This window comes from Glossina fuscipes, unplaced genomic scaffold, assembly GCF_014805625.2.
Source record: "Glossina fuscipes isolate IAEA_lab_2018 unplaced genomic scaffold, Yale_Gfus_2 238, whole genome shotgun sequence".
In the NCBI taxonomy this organism is placed as follows: Eukaryota; Metazoa; Arthropoda; class Insecta; order Diptera; family Glossinidae; genus Glossina; species Glossina fuscipes.
Window position 1 is genome coordinate 637303 of NW_023998581.1, and position 18281 is coordinate 655583.

The window sequence follows — 18281 nt, forward strand, 5'->3', positions numbered from 1 at the left end:
GTTTCAATGAAATTGAATATTTTCTTGATGTTATGTTCTATAGGCGTTTTCAAGATGTCCATAAGGACAGTCCCTCCGAATGCAAAAGTTTGAATTGGAGAAAGTTTGTGGGAATCACAATGAATGTGTTGCTTTTAATTGTAAGAGGTTACCCACAATTGGAAACTGGAGAAGCAGTGGAGTGGTATCCATTGACGTTTTACAATTTTTATATTTATGTGATGAACTTATTCTACAAAATAAGTAAATTAAATTGGATATGAGTATTTTAAAAGCTATTTAACACTGGAAAAATATTTTTAATGAATTTTCGTCCCAAACCGAAATATAACCTTTCCCTGAACAAAAAATGAAAAAGGAAGAATTATAACGAAACTCGAAATTTATTCGCTGCAACATCACATGCAATAAATATGAGGAAAAACATTATTAACCAAACGATTGCCACAAAACGGAAACGCAATTCAAACATACCATTGCACACCAGCACATTTCTATTTGTACGCCCACTATCCATATGTATATATATGTTATGTATGCATTATATATATATATATATATATATATATATTATATACATATCTTATATGACAAAATGAATGAGAGAAAAGAAACCGAGACAAGGGGATATAGACAGATAGAGAGATAGAGAGGGAGAGAGTAGCGAAGCGAGAGTTTATTTTACACTAAATAACGCAAGTTTTCTTTAGTTTATTCTGATATAAACGAAAGCAGTCAGGCGACAGTCATAAAACACTTTTTGTTTAACTAATACACCCAAAATAACAACGCTTTTGAACTTGAATACATGTACATAGTTTTATATACGCATGTAAGAACATAACTATATAGTGTACAGTTTCATATAGTGTAAGCCTTTTGGCTTAAACTCGATTATAATAAATTCGCCTCAAAACGATTTTCATATCCATTGCACTGAATATTAAATTTGTTACTTATTTAAAAGACAGACATATGCGCCCTTAAGCTCTCGTCAGCGCGAGCATTTGTCTATTGAAACCATCTCAAGATTTTTAGAAATTAAATTTTGTCGTCTGCTTTTTGTCCAATTTGGTTGGAAGATCAGCTAAATTGGTTAGTGAATCCCATCTCAATTACACAACCTTTTTCAAATTGCCTTCCTTGTGTTTTTACCATAATATAAACTACGATGTACTCTAATTTGTGATAATTGCGTTATAAATACAAACGTTAACCGAAAGCTCTGCAGCTATTTGCATATATATATATATGCATATATATAACCTTGTAGCATTTTTAGAAGGGAGAAATTTGTAAAATTGTTGTGTCAAGGAATATATATTGAAATAAACCAAAAAAATTGTTACCAAAATCTTTTTTCCCTATGAGAACTCCAAACAGAAGGGCTCGAAGGAACGATCGAATAATTAATGGTAAATATCAAATTTCTTATTCCAGGCAAAAGAAAGATCCATGTCTATTTATGCATTGCGTCTCCATACTATACTTACTAACTTTCTGCAAGAGATTACCATCACATTATCTCATTTTCGATTGATATTTTTATTCACATTAAAGGACTCGACTAGCTCATAAAGAAGTTTAACTATTATTCATTTCCCTTCTTAAGAATTGAATATCGTGTCAGTAATTTTTTATTCAGCTTCGCAAGAAGAATTCCTATTTTCTGACACCACTGTTTTGAGAAAGTAGCAATGCTTTCGCAACATATTTGAACATGTTTTCGATATTTAGTTTTTGAAGCAATAGTTTCCGAGAGTGCGTAAGTAGTAAAAGCAAAAACCACGACGAGACGACGATTATTATGCGCAGAAATTACCAAAAAAAAAAATAAAGCAGTGTTATTGTGGACAGTCTTCTTCACCGTTTGCACAACAAATTAACTACCGTTTTTTTTTAAATGTGTTCTTCTACTTAAGATTTTTTTAATAAGAATTTTAAAGTTTCTGATAACAAGTCGTGAACATCCGTTTTAGTCAAAGTGAGATTTGTGTTCTTGAGGTCGTCAATCAGCTCTTTAATTAGTCGCTCCTTAAATTGAATAGTTTTCTTTGCATTCCTCATTTCGCCTTCCACTGAATTGAGTTTTTGCTTAAGCTTTTCTATTTCGCCTTGTTTTTCGGCAACTACGGCGGCGAGGGAATTTTCAGTCTCCTTAAGCTGCGTGGAGCCCAAAAGGAGAAGGGATTGGGAAGTGAAATCAAAGTGTAAAAATTAATTCTGTCAAAATTTGGGCTTGAACGGAATTCAATCTAATTTTATAAGCACCTTGTTTGATGCTTCCAACCCTTGAACGATGGTTAGTTTCTAAAAGAAATAATGTGTTAGAAAATGTGTAGGCTTGAATGGAAATGATTTTCTTTATGCACCTTATTTTTCCGCTGTAATTTTATAACGGACGGCTGTTTCTGAAAAAGGAAAATATGTTTTTTATGCATAAATGGAAAACAAATTTTTTACGCACATCAACGTTCTGTTTCAATTCATTAACTACGACCTGTTTCTAGAAAAAAAAAGATAGAAAGTATGTTTTACAAAATTTTTATGCCTTAATGGAGAACAAAATAATCGTTTATTAACTTTTGGTTTCTGTTCCAATTCATCTACGGGCGTTTCCTAGAGGCGGTGCGACGGAAAAGTAGAAAAATTGTTCAGAATATGTTACGATAGAATTAACATTTACACAACATACATTTATTTCAACAGAACCACCTTTGTTACGCAAATCTTCAGTCACGCCGTGGATGCCCAATACTTGCGACCGTGATGTAGTGACAAAATCGATGCCTTGAAAGTCCCAACAGCGGTTGTGATAAGCATTTTGGATAACTTTAATTAAAGTATCGACGTCTTTTCTGTATTGCAAGAGCCCGTTGCTTTGGCTGCGACGGCAACCGACGTTACATTGTACGTTATCTAATCGTTTCGACATCTCAGATTCCATTTCCTCCGTATTTTTAACGAGAGATTCCGTGATTTTAAGTAATACGTCTACCCATTCCTGATAAGTAATTAGCCTTAGCTACGGAAACGAAAAAATCTCTAGCTGTCTTCTTGTTACTTTGATTCTAATTTTAATCATACGTGTGTGTTATTGGGTTCGGCTTTGTCGATGTGTTGCAACCGGCCCAGAAATATCTCATTCAATTGCCCAATAAACCTTGCTGCATCACTACCAAATAACTCAGAGCTCGAAAATTTTCGTATTTGTTTCTCAAAGTTCTCCATAATTTGGTTGCACAAAATCTTTGGTGGAATTTTAATGGCACGACTCGCTGCCGTGTCCACTGAAGATGAACTCCAAAAATTAATTAAAGCTGAGGGTGCAAAGGTTTTCAATACATATTTAAATCCACATATTACTAGGGAAGCCAAAGTTCTTTTTTGTGTGCGATTGCCCATACTTATGGCCACATCCGATCTTTTGGGCAAGGGACATATGCTCAGAATCTGCGGCCTTTCAAGTGCTCGAGACTGTTTGGAAATCGGTTGATGACCATCCTGCCTTCTCGTAATAACCTCCGTCTTTTCTGACCGCCGTTCATGAAGGGGACTGTTTTCAGTTTGCCTAAGTCGCTTACGTACGGCTATTTTATGTAAATTCATGCCAGTACTGTGCGGTGTTACGCAAAATCGAGGATCTGCCCGTAATTGGTATGAAGAAGTCGTTATAGGAGAAGTAGGTCTTCGTATAACATCAATAACATCTTCTTGCATTTTTTAAATTAATATGTATATATATATATATATGTGACCATAGACTCCTTGCCAACGTTACGCCCCACTTTTTGCAATTCAATTAAATTTATATAAAACGATGCGCACTTAAAACTGTTACAACAAATTAGAATTTTATGATGTATTTATATTTTTTCCTTTTTTAGGGAATTTTTTCATAACAAAATATATAAAGAGAGAAAATAAATAAAATTTTTTCAATTTGATAGTACTGACGTACATGTGACTTTAAAATCAATTCATAACGTAGATTAAAAAGTCTTGCATTAACTTTAATAACAACTTTGAACGCATGGTGGGAATAATGACCTGTCGGTGAGTTCGTGGTGTATTGTAATCGCTAAATTATTATTTTTACGTTTTTTTGGATAAAAACGCCGACCGGAATTCCCTTTATTCTCTTAACGTCCGTTTTCCAGTGAATCGGAAATCCGCTTTCCAGTAAAAGGACACATATTCTGTACATTACTGTTGCAATAGCGACATAAACATTTTGTAAGGTACGATTTTTCCTAACCTATTTGTCTACGATTTTATTTGTGATATTGGGTATTTAATGAGTTTAACCGATTTTGACCCTATTCTATAAGATTTTGTTTTTAGCAATTTCTAACACTTCTTCGCAGAGCGAATAAATCGATTTCGCGCGCCTTAATACATAGGCTGTACTAAGAAACGATTTGCGAAAAGCTCCACAAGAGAGACGACTGCAAAATACTTTTATATTTTTTAACGCCAATTGCCAGCCCATGTACCACCGGCCATAGACAAGTTATTTTAAATTTATTATCTTAATATGAAAAGTGAAAAATGTGCAAGTTTAATGACGAAGTCCTCAATGTAAACCAAGCTTGAAATACACTGCAAGCTATCTGAAAGAATCTGTTTTATTGAAAGCAAGATTCCAATAATAACACAAATAATAATAATCCATCAGTCACCGTCGTGAAGTTGATAAAACTTGCTTGACATCATCGTCAGTATCAGTTAAATTAAAAATCATCTGCTGGGAACAATTAAGGTGCATATTTTTCTCCTCTTTTAAGCATTCGACAAATGTCATTTATCTCATTTTGATTGCATTGAAAATATCAATCAAGATGAAATAGTCACGGAAGCAGGTCGCAAACATGAAATGGATCGAAATTTTTTAATTTTCTTCGCAGCTTCTAGATCAATAAACATTTGTTTTTTCCTGTCTCAAAACTTATTCTATACTCTTGCAAAACTTTTGCTAGTTATTCATACAAGCATGTCCACTATCACTGTAATTACCGTGATCCAATTTATTTGCATATCTTTAAAAAATAAAAGGGACTACCTGAAATTGGTTTTGGAGCAGATTTTTTCTGATAACAAGAAAAGAAGATGTATTAAGTTATTAACAAGATTCCTTGTTATTTACTCATCAAAGTGAACTTCATCATCACCTAGCGACACTTAATAAGTAATTCCTTTTTATTATTATTATCATTAGTCTTCTGTTTAATCTTATAAAAAAGTTTATAAATTAAAAAAGCAACAACAGCAAAAAATAAAACATAGGAAGGTATCATTAATAGAATATTAATTTAATCTATAGAAATTCCCGCATGACTTGTAGCGAGTTTACGCTGTTGGCACACAAATAAAATAATAATAAGAAAAGTGTTCAAATTAAAAAAAAAAGGCTCCTTGATTCTATTGTCTCTTTGTTATTGTAAATATTTAATTGTCAACGTTCATTAAAGTTAACCTTAAATAAATTAATTTTTTTGGTGGAATATTGACAAAATTACACATAAACCACGAACGTGTTGTATGTGCCATGAATACCGGTCGTTCAGAAAGTAGTAAACATATCTACATATCATAAAAGCATTTATATAAAGGTGCATTTGTTTATATATTTGTTATAATATATAAAATAAATAATACTTACATATACATATATATATGTACATACGTGTTTATTATAATATTTATGAATTTGTTTTGCAATAACAGGGCAATGACTACACTTTAAATTTACTGAAGGTAATAAAAATTAAAACGTTTGCTAGTTTTTATTTGTCTGTTACTTTTGTTGTTGATAGATTGTTGTTAATATTATTTAAAGTCGTATTACGTTACAGGAAACATACGAACTTTATAATGCGTTGATTTTTTTGAACTTTAAGGCTCTGATAACTTTACTTTACTAATTAACACTGTTAGCTCTTTCTACAATTTTTTTTTTATTCAAATCGACAAATTCCCATCAGAGGCGTCTACCAAATCCCTTTTATAAACATATGTCCAACGCAAAGCAATGTTTGTGAGAATAAGTCGAAAGTGCCTTTAATTTTAAAAATTCATTTATTTTACAATCAATATATTTTAACATTAACGGAATTAGCTGTTCCTTGTGGGAACTTTGCATCTGCGATACGGGTCTGCCATACACGTTTCATTGGTACCAAAATACATTCCGAGTTTCTTCGAGTGTTGGTTAAAAAGTGCTTACGTTAAGAAGTTAAGAAGTTATTTTTCTAAATCTTTTATCAGCAAAGAGCAGTTAGATGACTCCGCGATCAATTCGCAATTAGTAGAAAAGTATATAATGTTCCCTAAACTAATGCTTATGATATTATAACGTAAATCAATCCGCCTTTTAAGATTTTTACGTTATTTATATATACTTTTGAAATGAGTTTTATTCACAAAATTAGAAAATCTATTTACAAATTATTTACAGAAACTTATATTTACAAGTTGAGTGTCCTTCTTGTCTAGCCCATTCGAATATTGTAATTCCTTCCTTTGACTTTCGACTCTTTTGTGACTCCCGTTTTGACTCTGTTACGACTGGCCCGACTGATCTTGCATTCCGCAAATATTCTGCTGTTCTTTCACAAGCAAGTTACCATTACTACCTCAATCAGTTAATTCGTTTCCCGCTAAATTGCTGTCAATTGTTGTTAATTTGTTCGCCAGTCGCAAGCTATATGACGCAGGTAACACGCCATTAATGTGTATGTCGTTTTCTCGTTCATTAGAATTTTGTGTCCTGGAAACTCCACTAATTCTCATGAAAACTCAAGTTATCAAACATGACATTTTCGGAACAATGGAGACAATTTTCCAGAGGAATTGATATTCATTCTGCTTTACGAGCGAATGGTGAGCGCGCAATTGGATACCAAAAACCAAGCTGAGTTTAATTTCTTCCTTCTTGTACCCACCATAGAAAGACAAATTAAAAATTGTCCAAGCCGTAAAATTCTGGAATGCCAAACATGGATAATGCTCGCAGATGAAGATCAGATAATAAGCCCGATTCGTGTCTGATAATGAGAATGATCCACATGCTACCATGTTCTTGGTATAGTACTTTGCATCAGATATTCACATAGGAATATGTATTAATGGGCAAGTGCACTGAAAAAAGGTGCATGGGATATAAACATATTAATTGTAGATGAAATCCTGCAATTTAGGACCTTAAGAGTACGTTCAAAAAGCTTGAACATATTTTTCCAACTTCCTTGTGAGAGGACTATCTTCCCGATTGTTAATAATTGAGATTGCAAAATATAACGTTGTTCTTCATTGTTATCTCTATTTTCCCTTTGATCTCATTTTTTCTCTCTTTTATTTAGTGTAATTTATTTCATTTCACTTTAGGTATTTTTCAACCTTTCCTAATTTGCTTATAAATAAAAAGAATCGACTATTTGCACATGCCTTTAAAAGTTACCATGATTTTTGCAATCCATGAGCTCGGTGTTATATATGTTACCATGTGCATGTACTATCTTAATGCCTGTAAAAGGTATGTGTGTCACATTTGGTTTATTTACTTCAATACACTTAAATTGAAACAATAGTCTTGTCTCAACAGATATAAGATAACCGATTACTTGACCCAAAAATACATGCAAGGAAATGCATAAGTTCATGTTAGGTAAGATAGTCTTATAAAAGAAATTCAATTTATTATGTTATTATTGAACACATAAAAACTGATGCTGCTATTGTATACCTGTGTGCATTTTCGATTAAAATTTTCGATATTAGTAAGGGTTGAGAAAATATATAAATAAATGTTCGTTTATATTATGGTATACTATAAAATTTGGAAAAGGCAGAGTGGAGTACTTTTATGGAAACTAAGTTTTAACGGCTGGAAGAGACTTTATAATTTTTAAATATACAAATCCCCCGGATTATAAAAAAAAAGAGCGACGATATAAAAAGTTTAGTGTGTTTGTTTCAAGCAATATTATTATCATTAATTTAACCAGAGACGTACATTCTAACGCACTAGGATCTAAGGATATCAGCAATAAAAATAGTGGCTATGCTTGATTTCACCATAAGAAATAATGACTTTTAAGTCGAGAATTGAAAGTAATCCCAATCGTAATTTATTTATTTGTTTATTCCACTTATACAAGAAACTCAACTAAAAATTTTGACAGTCGAGTTCAATTGACTCTTAAAGTAAATCTTATATTAACTAATTTTGAAACTTAATATAAATACAATAACACAAATAAGAAAGAAAAAAAAAGAGAAAAAATGCATGTACACAACTAGCATAGAGCCACACCCACAACCGGTACAGGACCAAATTGCGATTGAACCACTAAGCCATCGCAAACATGCATAAGTTTGACGACCGATTATAGTTAACAACAATTTATTTTCGACTCATAATGACATTTTAAGGTTAAGAGATAGTTTAAGTACGACATACGTAAATTACGCGCATTAAGCAATGTTGCTTTAACGCGAACCAATGAAATACTGAGCAATGAATGACTTTCTTCTTGAGAAAGAAAGCTTCTAACATTTATTTAGATTTAGTTTCAGAAGATTCAAAGAGCACCATGCAACCAAATTATTCAAGTCACTTTGAAGGTGATGTGATTGCGATTCTAGACAGAAGGAAGAAAACAGTTTTACGTCATCAGCGTACATTAAGATCTGGCTGGAATTAATCACCGATGGGAGATCATTAATGTATAAACTAAATAAAATGGGACCTAAGTGGCTGTAATCGTAAATATATTCTTTCAAATCGGTATGTGCAAGCTTAGAATACTTTCTCGTTTATTTAGTCCTGTCACTATTTGTTATTTGCGACATTCATTGTCATAGGTGGTGGTGATTTAATAGGTAACGCACTTGTCCAATGAAAACCAGAGGATTTTTTAATGTTTCCATTTCCAGCTTACTTTTTAATTTCAATAACTGATTTATTTCTAGTTAGCCAATACATGGAACGTGGGCTATCTAAATAATTCAATATTTCTTCTGTATGTCATCCTTTTATTTTAAAAGTATACAAGCCTATTTATTGTTATTAAAAATATTGGGAACCACTAATAGACATAATTTTTATATTTTGTGGACGTTTTACTACTACTCTACCTACTGTTATAATAACTGATGCAGCGGTTAAACTGTCAGTCAGGTGGCTAACGCTGATTTCATAATTAACTCTCATTTAAGTGCTGACAATCATATCAATTTTACGACCATGCATATGCCTAATATTTTAAGGAAACCGTGGTTATCCTTTTGTTTGTTGGTTGTACGTTACAACTCAAACTGAATTAAAATTAAATGTCTTGTTGTATCATTTGTATGATATTGAGCCATGGCATATGACTACCTTGATGGTCTCAAAATTAAAGAACAGTTGGCTGTCAATAAGTGTCCCTGATACGTTTTCAATAAACATAAATACGACAAAATAGCGTAGATTTCGTCAAGAAATGCAAGTTTATTTAATACTGTGATCAAAAAGTAATATTAATCTTCAAGTTAAATCAGGTATATTAAATAACAAACAAATAATTTTTCTAAATTGGTAGCATTTTGATAGACATCTTTATCAATTTTCAAACCGTAAACGTTATTAGCTTTTCAGCTGTGCTTGGTTTTGTAGGATACAGAAAGTATTTTTTCCGGTTTTTACTTTACTATGTGTAAATTTTTTGAGCGAAAAAGTTGCACAATGATCATGAAACGCATTATTATGTGAGATAAGAGTTGAATGTATGCGTACGGCCCGAAAACAACTGATAAATCGAGCGAATATCGTGGAAAAAGTGAGCCAAGACCAAAAAAACTGCGCCAAAGTCACTCAAAAATCAAGATATTGTTAAATAATGGTATTGTGCATTATAAGTTCCTTCCGCCAATCCACTTTATTGTCACAGGATATTACTTGAGTGTTTTGAAGACAACAAAAAGTGATGAAGTTGGTTGGTGAAGGATATATAGGTGTAGAGGAAAAATTACATTAGTCTTATTTTTGATCACAATATACTTGTACGCCAAGGCATCCACATGAGAAAATCGACTTCGTCAGATCTAAACGTACGGTCAATTTAATACTTCCAAGCCATAAGTATTTAAAATCATCAAAAATGTCTTTCCTGAATGCCCTAAGTATATGGAATTTGATAATTTCTAATATCAAGGCTATTGTGAGTGTGAATAAGTTCAAAGCAGCAATTAGGTTATTTTACAATTTGGAAACCAATTAGTAATTATGTAGTTATGTCTAATTTTGTAACAGTATAATTCGTTTAAACTGCTCTATTTTCTTTTTCTATGCCGAAAGAAACTTTATGGTCTTATTAGGCCCATAAGTCTCTTTTGACTTAATTTATCTTATGGGAATTAATAATAGTTTTAAGGTTGTTGGCAACACTGTCAAGATATACTTAAAATGTAAAACAGATTGGTATGCTTGCAAAACGTAAAAATTCCATTATGTTGCTAAAAATAAATTTGGGGTCGGTTACGTCTATGCTGCGGGCGGACTATTTTTATTATTGACAGTGTTTATTGAGTCACTACTTCGAAAAACAACGATTTAACGACATCATCGTTGATGACTTCGACGAAGCAATAAATAACCACATTTTCTGCGTCAACTTAAAACATACACTTTTGTACTTGCTTTTTGCTTTTTCATGAAGCATTTTGTTAATTTTTAGTTCACTTACAAATTATCATCAATAATGCTAGACTCCGCAGAAATAAGTGACGTACGGCTGCAGCAAAACAACATTGCACGTGTCGCTGCGAAGGTACCACCTTGCTTGAGGACTAACCTCCGCCTTTGGTTAAGTCGACTGGAAACTCAATTTTTTTTCAGTTAGAATTACTTTGAATACCACCAAATATTATAACCTAGTCGGTTCTGATAAAAGCAGTGCCCTTAACGCAGTAAGGGGCATCAGCGAAACGCTAAAATACGCGTTATTAGCCGGGTCTTGAGATTACGAAAGGAAACGTCTACAAAAATCGTCAGAAAATATTCGTCTTGGTGATAAAAAAAACTTCAGCATTTTACGTGAAATGCTTCAACTATCTTTCGGAAAACTGTCAGATGATCTGCTGAAATTTTTATGGTTTAAACGCTTGTCATCAAGATTTTGGATTGCTTGTCAACGTCAAAAGAAAACGCCTTATTGATAAAATAATAAAATTAAGCGCATCTTGTTTAATGTCATCTAAGAACGATATTATCTCTGTTACAATTTGTTCAGTTCCTGAAAAATCACTATTTATTCTCTCTTATCGCAATCGAAAGACATTGTGATCATGCATTTTATCCGAAATTAAACGTCAACGACCCATTGCATCAAAACGGTTCATTGTGAAACGAGCATGCTTAAAATTCAATCAAAAGAATTTAATTATATTCTGCAATTAGGTGTACGGCGTGCGTCGAAGAGCAGTTGGGGAAACCCTTTATACATTTTTCTAAAATCTTACAACGGATAGCATCCATGCAGCGACTGTACAGTTTTTAATAATATGACGGTTCGAAATAGATATTGCCAAATTCAAACAGTGTAATTAGAAAAATACGAACGATCATAAAACGTACACCTTGTTAGCTAATTTTTTGGTCTTATTAATCTTTATCGAAGTTTCATCCGCAGTCGAAACACAAGCTGTTCTTCATGATTTTAAACAAGGTCAAGAGAAAAACGATCAAAGAAAAGTTTTTTGGACAGATGAATTAAGAAACGTATTCGATTGTTGCAAAAAATAACCCATCGACCTTCACTTCTAGCCCACCCGCTCGAACGATCACCTCTATCACTTTGATGCTTCAGTTTGTCCATAAGTCCATACGTGACAGAAAAATTTCGCAATGAAATAATTGAGGTTATGCGTAATTTATCGCATTGTGGTTCAAAATCTTCGCGTTAGTATCAATGAAGGCAGACAAAGAAAAATTGGGTAAATTTTGTATATCCTGTCCAAAATCAATAATTGGGAGACAGAAAAACCCAGATGGTAGCGTAGAGACACTGAAGATTTATGCACATAATCGTCGACATCATTGTCGACCTCGAAAAATTACAGATATTTTCGTATACGTATTGGCAGACTTACAAGATAGTCGGAAGCCATACCTTTGGAAAGTTTTACTGCGGACTCAGTTGTTTACGGTTTCCGTCATGACTGGATTTCTAGATTTCTTTTATCACTTGCAACTAAAAGTTTGAATTTTCTCTATTTGCGGAACCGCCAGAGAGTTTGATTCCAAAGTTCTCCTTGTAAAATCTTATCACAATCAAGGTCACGGCTAAATTAAAAGATGGCATCGAATTTTGATTAATGCTACTAGCCGTTAAGGTATATCTAGAATGTAAAAATGGTTTGCAGGCTTTCAAAATATTGGTAGATCTGAAATTAATTTTTAAATTTGTGCAGTAAAAATTACAGTTTATTGCAAAAAATAAATTCCTATCGATTACGTATATGTTACAAAATATTTTTATTCTAGTAAGTGTTTATTGCGCTACTATTTCGCCAAACAACTATTTAACGACGCCACAGTTTTATTTAACAACCGATTGTATAGTCGTAATTATTTAATGATTAGTTATGCGTTAATAAAATTAAACTTGAAAAAAAACAAGTAAAAACGCTATAGTGGACCAGGGCTTGGCATTGAACACTCTACGTCGGCTTATAGCTCAAGATGAAGCTTTGCGTGGTAGAAAAAGTGCTCTGATCTAAATCATTTTAAATGGCGTCTGTCTCTAGACCAAAACACGTCAGTGCACCAACTTTTACCAAAATATCTCAAGTATTGCAAATAGTAGGTTGAACACAAGAAAACAAGACGGGCAGACCAGAGGCGGACAGACCTACAAGCCAACAGACCATTCAGCGAATGATATTAAATCAATTGGCATGGTAAAAGGTGGGTCTCTCGCAAGCCCTTCTGAGTGTTGCATACATCCGCGCAAACTTAGTAAGGTACACAATATATGTACTTCGGAATAACAATTTTGTAATAGATAACTTCAATTTAAGATGGAATTGCGCAACTTCAACTTTCCCACACACATATTTATCATACCGTTAATAGCTGAAATTTCCGTCTACCACAGATATGAAGAAATTTGTGTTTTTTGACTATACATTGTTTACAAATAAAAAATCTTGTTAAGTTTTATCTGTAGTTGGCATTATCTTCTTATTTCTTTCTCTTTAAATGAACTTGCTTCGCTTTTAAAATAAACAGGCCACAGAAACTTATAAAAAAGAGTAGTTACTCTGAAAAGTTTTGTTTTAGATGATGCGCAAAAGTTTCATCTTTCTACATGTCATTTCTACACTCATTTTTAGACTAAACCTTAGTTGGAATCTTGCTCGTTTCCACAAATAGTCTTGACCATCTTTACCTGCGCTGCTTTCATTAAGAAATTGTTGATTTATTTCTTTCTTTCTTATTGCAATTAGCGGCTGTCTTTTTAATCTTCTGTGATTTCTCATATTTGCCTTATTTCAAGGTTGACTTGTTATGTTTCTTGTGTCTTGTTCTACATTAGAGCGAAAGGAAAATAAAAGCTGTTACGGTGGAGTATTTAGAAAAGTGAAAAGGTCTTCAAAAAAATCTTGCACGATGGGCTATTTTTCACGCTTTAAAAATTTCTTCCGACATCCATGTATATATCACATTGAGGCTGGAGAGGAAAAGTGTATTAAGTCCAATAATATGTACACATTTCGCTTATATAATGAACTTCGGGTAGATAAGTGAAAGGACAAAGTAAACATTGAAATGCTTAGGCGTGTAACGTTCCCGCTGTGTAGGGGTTTTTTACACCACTTATTTTGAATGGCAGTAATATTTCTAATTGCAATCGTATAATATATCCCTGGGTATGTTGTGAATAATAAACAATAAATGCATCTAGATATATATCTTCCAACCTACTTGGACCCATGGTACACAATCGCGTCGAGCGGGCCGAACATTGAAATAAATAATAAGAACTATCAATCTGAGATTCTTGGTATAATTACTAATATTCAGTGGGCTCGTCTGCGAAAAAGCTATCCATGATGGTTTTGAAATTCTATGCGTTAAAAAACATATTCAACACTTATGTTCAAGATATCTTTGTACACCTATTGATTTCGTAAATACTTTGGCAATATTTTCCCTAGACGAATCCAATGAAATAAGCAGGTTAAAAAGAATGAAATCACAATATGTAAAAATTCAATCATAATAACCCAATTAACAATTAGCAAACTGTATGTGATTGAAAAGTAGACTATTTAATTGCTGGTTAAGAGAACTTTAACTTTTGGTCCAAAAATGTGTTTTTTAGTCAGTCAACTTTCAGTTTAAATTGATATATTGAAAACGGCCCTTGAAAATTAAATTACATTTTTCCCTTAAATTAACTCGATGATCCTAAGTTTGCATAGCACTTATTTATTTATGTAAACACTTGATACCTGTATTATTATATTGTGCACATTGCAGGGCAATAACTCCTTCTCTTAATATTTACGTATTATTTTTACTTCTATTAGGTAAACTGTAAATAGAATATATATAATAGAAGAAGAAAAAAGAGGATCAAAGTCTCCTTAAATAATTAATTAATAACTAATAATCAACTTTTAGGGCGTGTTATAAAATATTAAAAGTAACATAAAGTATACATTTCGGGTACACTTGTTCTTGAGGAGCTTAATTTTATCCATTACTGTATAAAAGATTTTGGCCTGAAACACAACTAAAATGATTGAAGTAGTATCATATTCATGATTCATATCATATGGTTCTCCAGTTTCTTTTTTTCCCCCAAACTAAAATGATCATCCTGGAAAAGATGTGAGAGATAAAAGTTCATTCTGCAACAAAAATATAGAGGGAAGCTGGTCAATAGCTGGTTAACTGAGTTGAAATAGATAAATGAATTGGGTTTTAGGTTCAATTTAAGGATTGCATAGAAAGTGTAGTATTGCCAATGAAAGGTGTTGCTTACTTAGATTCATGTTCATTATCGTGATCCGTTCGCTTACATCATCTTCGTGAAACAGCATATCCGAGATGATAACTTCTTTTAAAGTCTCCCCAAAAAGAAAGCTACAAGCTGATCGTGAAAATGTTCATCTCCTCACACCTCGTGTTCACAAACAACGCTCTTGCCTTACTTCTTATTTTATATTATTACATTAAAAACAAATTATAATTTTTGCATAAAATATTGCATTGGCCGGCTATGAAACTTGTTCAATAAAAAAAGGAAGATAACCTGAAAACGTTGTGAAATAGTGCACGATGTAATATAGTATACATTTCCGTGATTAAAAGAGAGGCTTTGATATGCTAGAATATTAAAGAAACTGTAATAAATACTCGATTCAAAGTAAAAAATACATACAAGCAAGATCATGTTGATAGTCAAGTAGATTTGGCCTGTATTTACAATTAGATTGAAAAGAACGAAATTACCAGGACGTTAGATCTGCGCATAAGTTACAGAAAAGTAAGCAAATCTCAAATGCACATTATTCAGGAAGCTCCCATGAAACGGTTAATTAATCAATTAGCTTTAGAAAGTGAATAAATAAATAGGTAAATAAATAAATGAAATACGCACGGTTGAAAAGGGTTACCCACCCTGAAAAGCATGGTGGTGGGTAAGCGAAATTCGGCCCACGCCAAATATAGATTTCCTTTTTGTTAAATTCTTATTTAAAAACGCTGTACATAAGTTGTTTTCCATTAATTTTTTTCGTTTAACTTTTAAGCAAGCTATGTGGTTTTTGTATCGATAATTTAAGTGCTCACCTTGACTTGTTTTAATTCAATCGTGGCTAAAATCGAAAAACAATTAATATAAAATTTCTAAATTATTGAATTTTTCATTTTTTTTGCAAATATTCTTTGTTCTATTTTTTTGTGTGTCGAAACAACACTGTTTTTGTTGAAAGAAGACAAGTGACAAGTGATATATATATATATATATATATTTATATTATGCACTAATATTAATTAGTGAAAAAAGGAAGAAAACAATTAAAAGAGCTTCGTTGTTATTTTCGCCTTTTTCAAACAACAATATAAAAAAGGCAAACATTGTAAAACAAGTTGTTTATCAAAAGACAGACGACTTGTAAATGACAGATAGAGAAACGCAGCATCTGTTTATTATTGCAGTACTTTCTGCTTAAATGTTTCCTGAAATATATGTCGCGATATATTATTTGCAGTTCTGCAACCTCAACGATCTCAACCTCGAAACATAGTAATCGACAGATCACAGTATACATAGGTATATATGGATTCTTTGAAATAATTTTATGCGAGTAGGTTTAGTATTTATTGATATCCAACGATGCTGATGTCATTATACGAGGCTTGTAGCATTTAATTTTGAATAGATGTTGTTACGTCGGAATATGAAGTCCAGCGAAGGCCTTTAAGTTACTTTAGTTTTCATAAAATACATTGTTAAATATCTAAGGAAAACATTCGACTTAATAAATTAATTTCGCTCCCGAGAGCTTTCAAGTATATGTATTTGCAATCAGATTCAAGGTTAGAATACGAACAAGAACAAAGTTGGACAAATAGGTTTTCAACTTTCGTCGATTTAAGACCAAAAATTTGTTGATCAACACATAACGTCAAAAAACGGTTTATATTTATGTTATCATTGATGAATGTAATCAGTAATATGTATGTATATTACCTTTATAAGCGTATTACTCTCCGCCTAGCAACAATGAATCATACAATATTATTTACAATTTATTGAAGACCTTTCTTATTCTAATAAAGGCTGGCGATTAGTAAAAGGTTCAATAACCATTATCACCATTAAGTAAAAAGTACTTTCTTCGCAATTTTATAAGAGTCGAAATAAAAATAATTTACATTCATTTAGATAAATCTGACCATATCTTGATATATTACAAGTTAATATTTTTATCTAATATTTTTATATTTTATCTTCTTATAGTGCGCTTAGCTGCATAATCAGACTGATTTTATTATGTAAATTAATCAAGACTATCCCGCAAAAACAAACAAGCGGATAGGCTGGCAGACAGACAGACAGACAGATTGATAATTACTAAAGTGTTCACTTAAAGATGCTCTGGTAGCATTTATTTTGATCCTGACAAATCTTGGCATAGTCTAATGTTTAGGTAAACTTCTAAACGACAAGCAACACATAAATTATGAATTATGAACTGAATTTTAGCCTTTAACTGAAATTTTGTAAACTATATACAATTTTCTCGTTCTATTTAATACTGTTAATATTCTCTTCAATCATTAGCTTCAATTTCTCCTTTAATATCTTCTTTTCTCTCCCCTTTATTTATAATTATTAAAAGCTCTAACCCATATTCAGCAAAATAGTTGTGTTAAGTGTTCTTTCGTACTTTAGGGCATTTAGTGAACTCCTTTCTTTATTTTATTATTAGGTATCATATTTAATATCAAGTAACTAATTTATGAAAAATTACTATCACTGACGCCTTAATTAAAATGAACATAAAGTCTGCATTTATTTACAACGGCAATTGTATTGTTGTAAACACAATTAAAATAAGTATATTTAAAAAGACAAGCTTAATTATTAAGACTTCCTATTCAAAATGAAAGAAATTTTTTTCAAGAGCACAACATCGTCATGTGTGTGCATTTAAAGTAGAGTTAATTCTCTAAATTAATACACAAACAAAAAGACTTAAATGGGGTTTCTACATATGAAACCGCAAATCTTAAAACATATAAAAATCGTCTTCATACTTCTTGGAATCAAAACGGAGAAACAGCTCCAGCGAATACTGAGGTCGCTTTACGGCTACCGACAATCGAGCAAGTCGATCGTAATTTTGTATTTTGGGTTTATAGATGCCAACCACGACCAATCAGCCGTTAAGTTTTGCACTTTTTTCGAAAGCTATCGTAAAACCCCACTAACGCAAAATTGTTATCGAGTAACATATTAGTAGGACTAGTTACCCTAGTTAATGATGAAAATTCCAGAATTTTGAGAAAAGCATTACTATTATTACTATTATTATATACCCTACATCACTTGTGGTGCAGGCGGACGTATGTGCATGCGGACGTATGTGACACGCAGACGAGCTTCATGCCGACTCATTTTTGATTGTACGGATGGATTGTATGGATTCAGAGCCATTTTTTGAATCGACGTAAGCTAGTCTCTTCATCATATATAAAGTCTTACTCTGGAACGTCGTCA

General features: G+C 32.4%; 2 protein-coding genes and 1 long non-coding RNA gene across 7 annotated transcripts in view; 1 reads left to right on the forward strand and 2 right to left on the reverse strand.

The window, feature by feature from the left end:
- The window catches only part of LOC119642670 (neprilysin-2-like), a 46758-nt gene that overhangs the window by 18217 nt on the left and 10260 nt on the right, over nt 1–18281 (forward strand). The window lies entirely within an intron of this gene.
- LOC119642672 lies at nt 1890–4082 on the reverse strand. Its single transcript, XM_038041904.1, has 2 exons — nt 2373–4082; nt 1890–2310 (listed from the first exon to the last, which is right to left on the reverse strand). Exon 1 carries the CDS (start codon nt 3718–3720, stop codon nt 3082–3084), a length of 639 nt encoding a protein of 212 aa, XP_037897832.1. The 5' UTR covers nt 3721–4082; the 3' UTR covers nt 1890–2310; nt 2373–3081.
- On the reverse strand, nt 14604–15934 carry LOC119642673. Its single transcript, XR_005248109.1, has 5 exons — nt 15845–15934; nt 15674–15757; nt 15435–15603; nt 15036–15379; nt 14604–14901 (listed from the first exon to the last, which is right to left on the reverse strand). It is a non-coding gene; the product is annotated as an uncharacterized LOC119642673 (long non-coding RNA).

Coding starts and splice junctions, on each gene's coding strand:
- LOC119642672 (XM_038041904.1), bottom strand. CDS start 3,720: ATGCAAGAAGATGTTATTGATGTTATACGAAGACCTACTTCTCCTATA.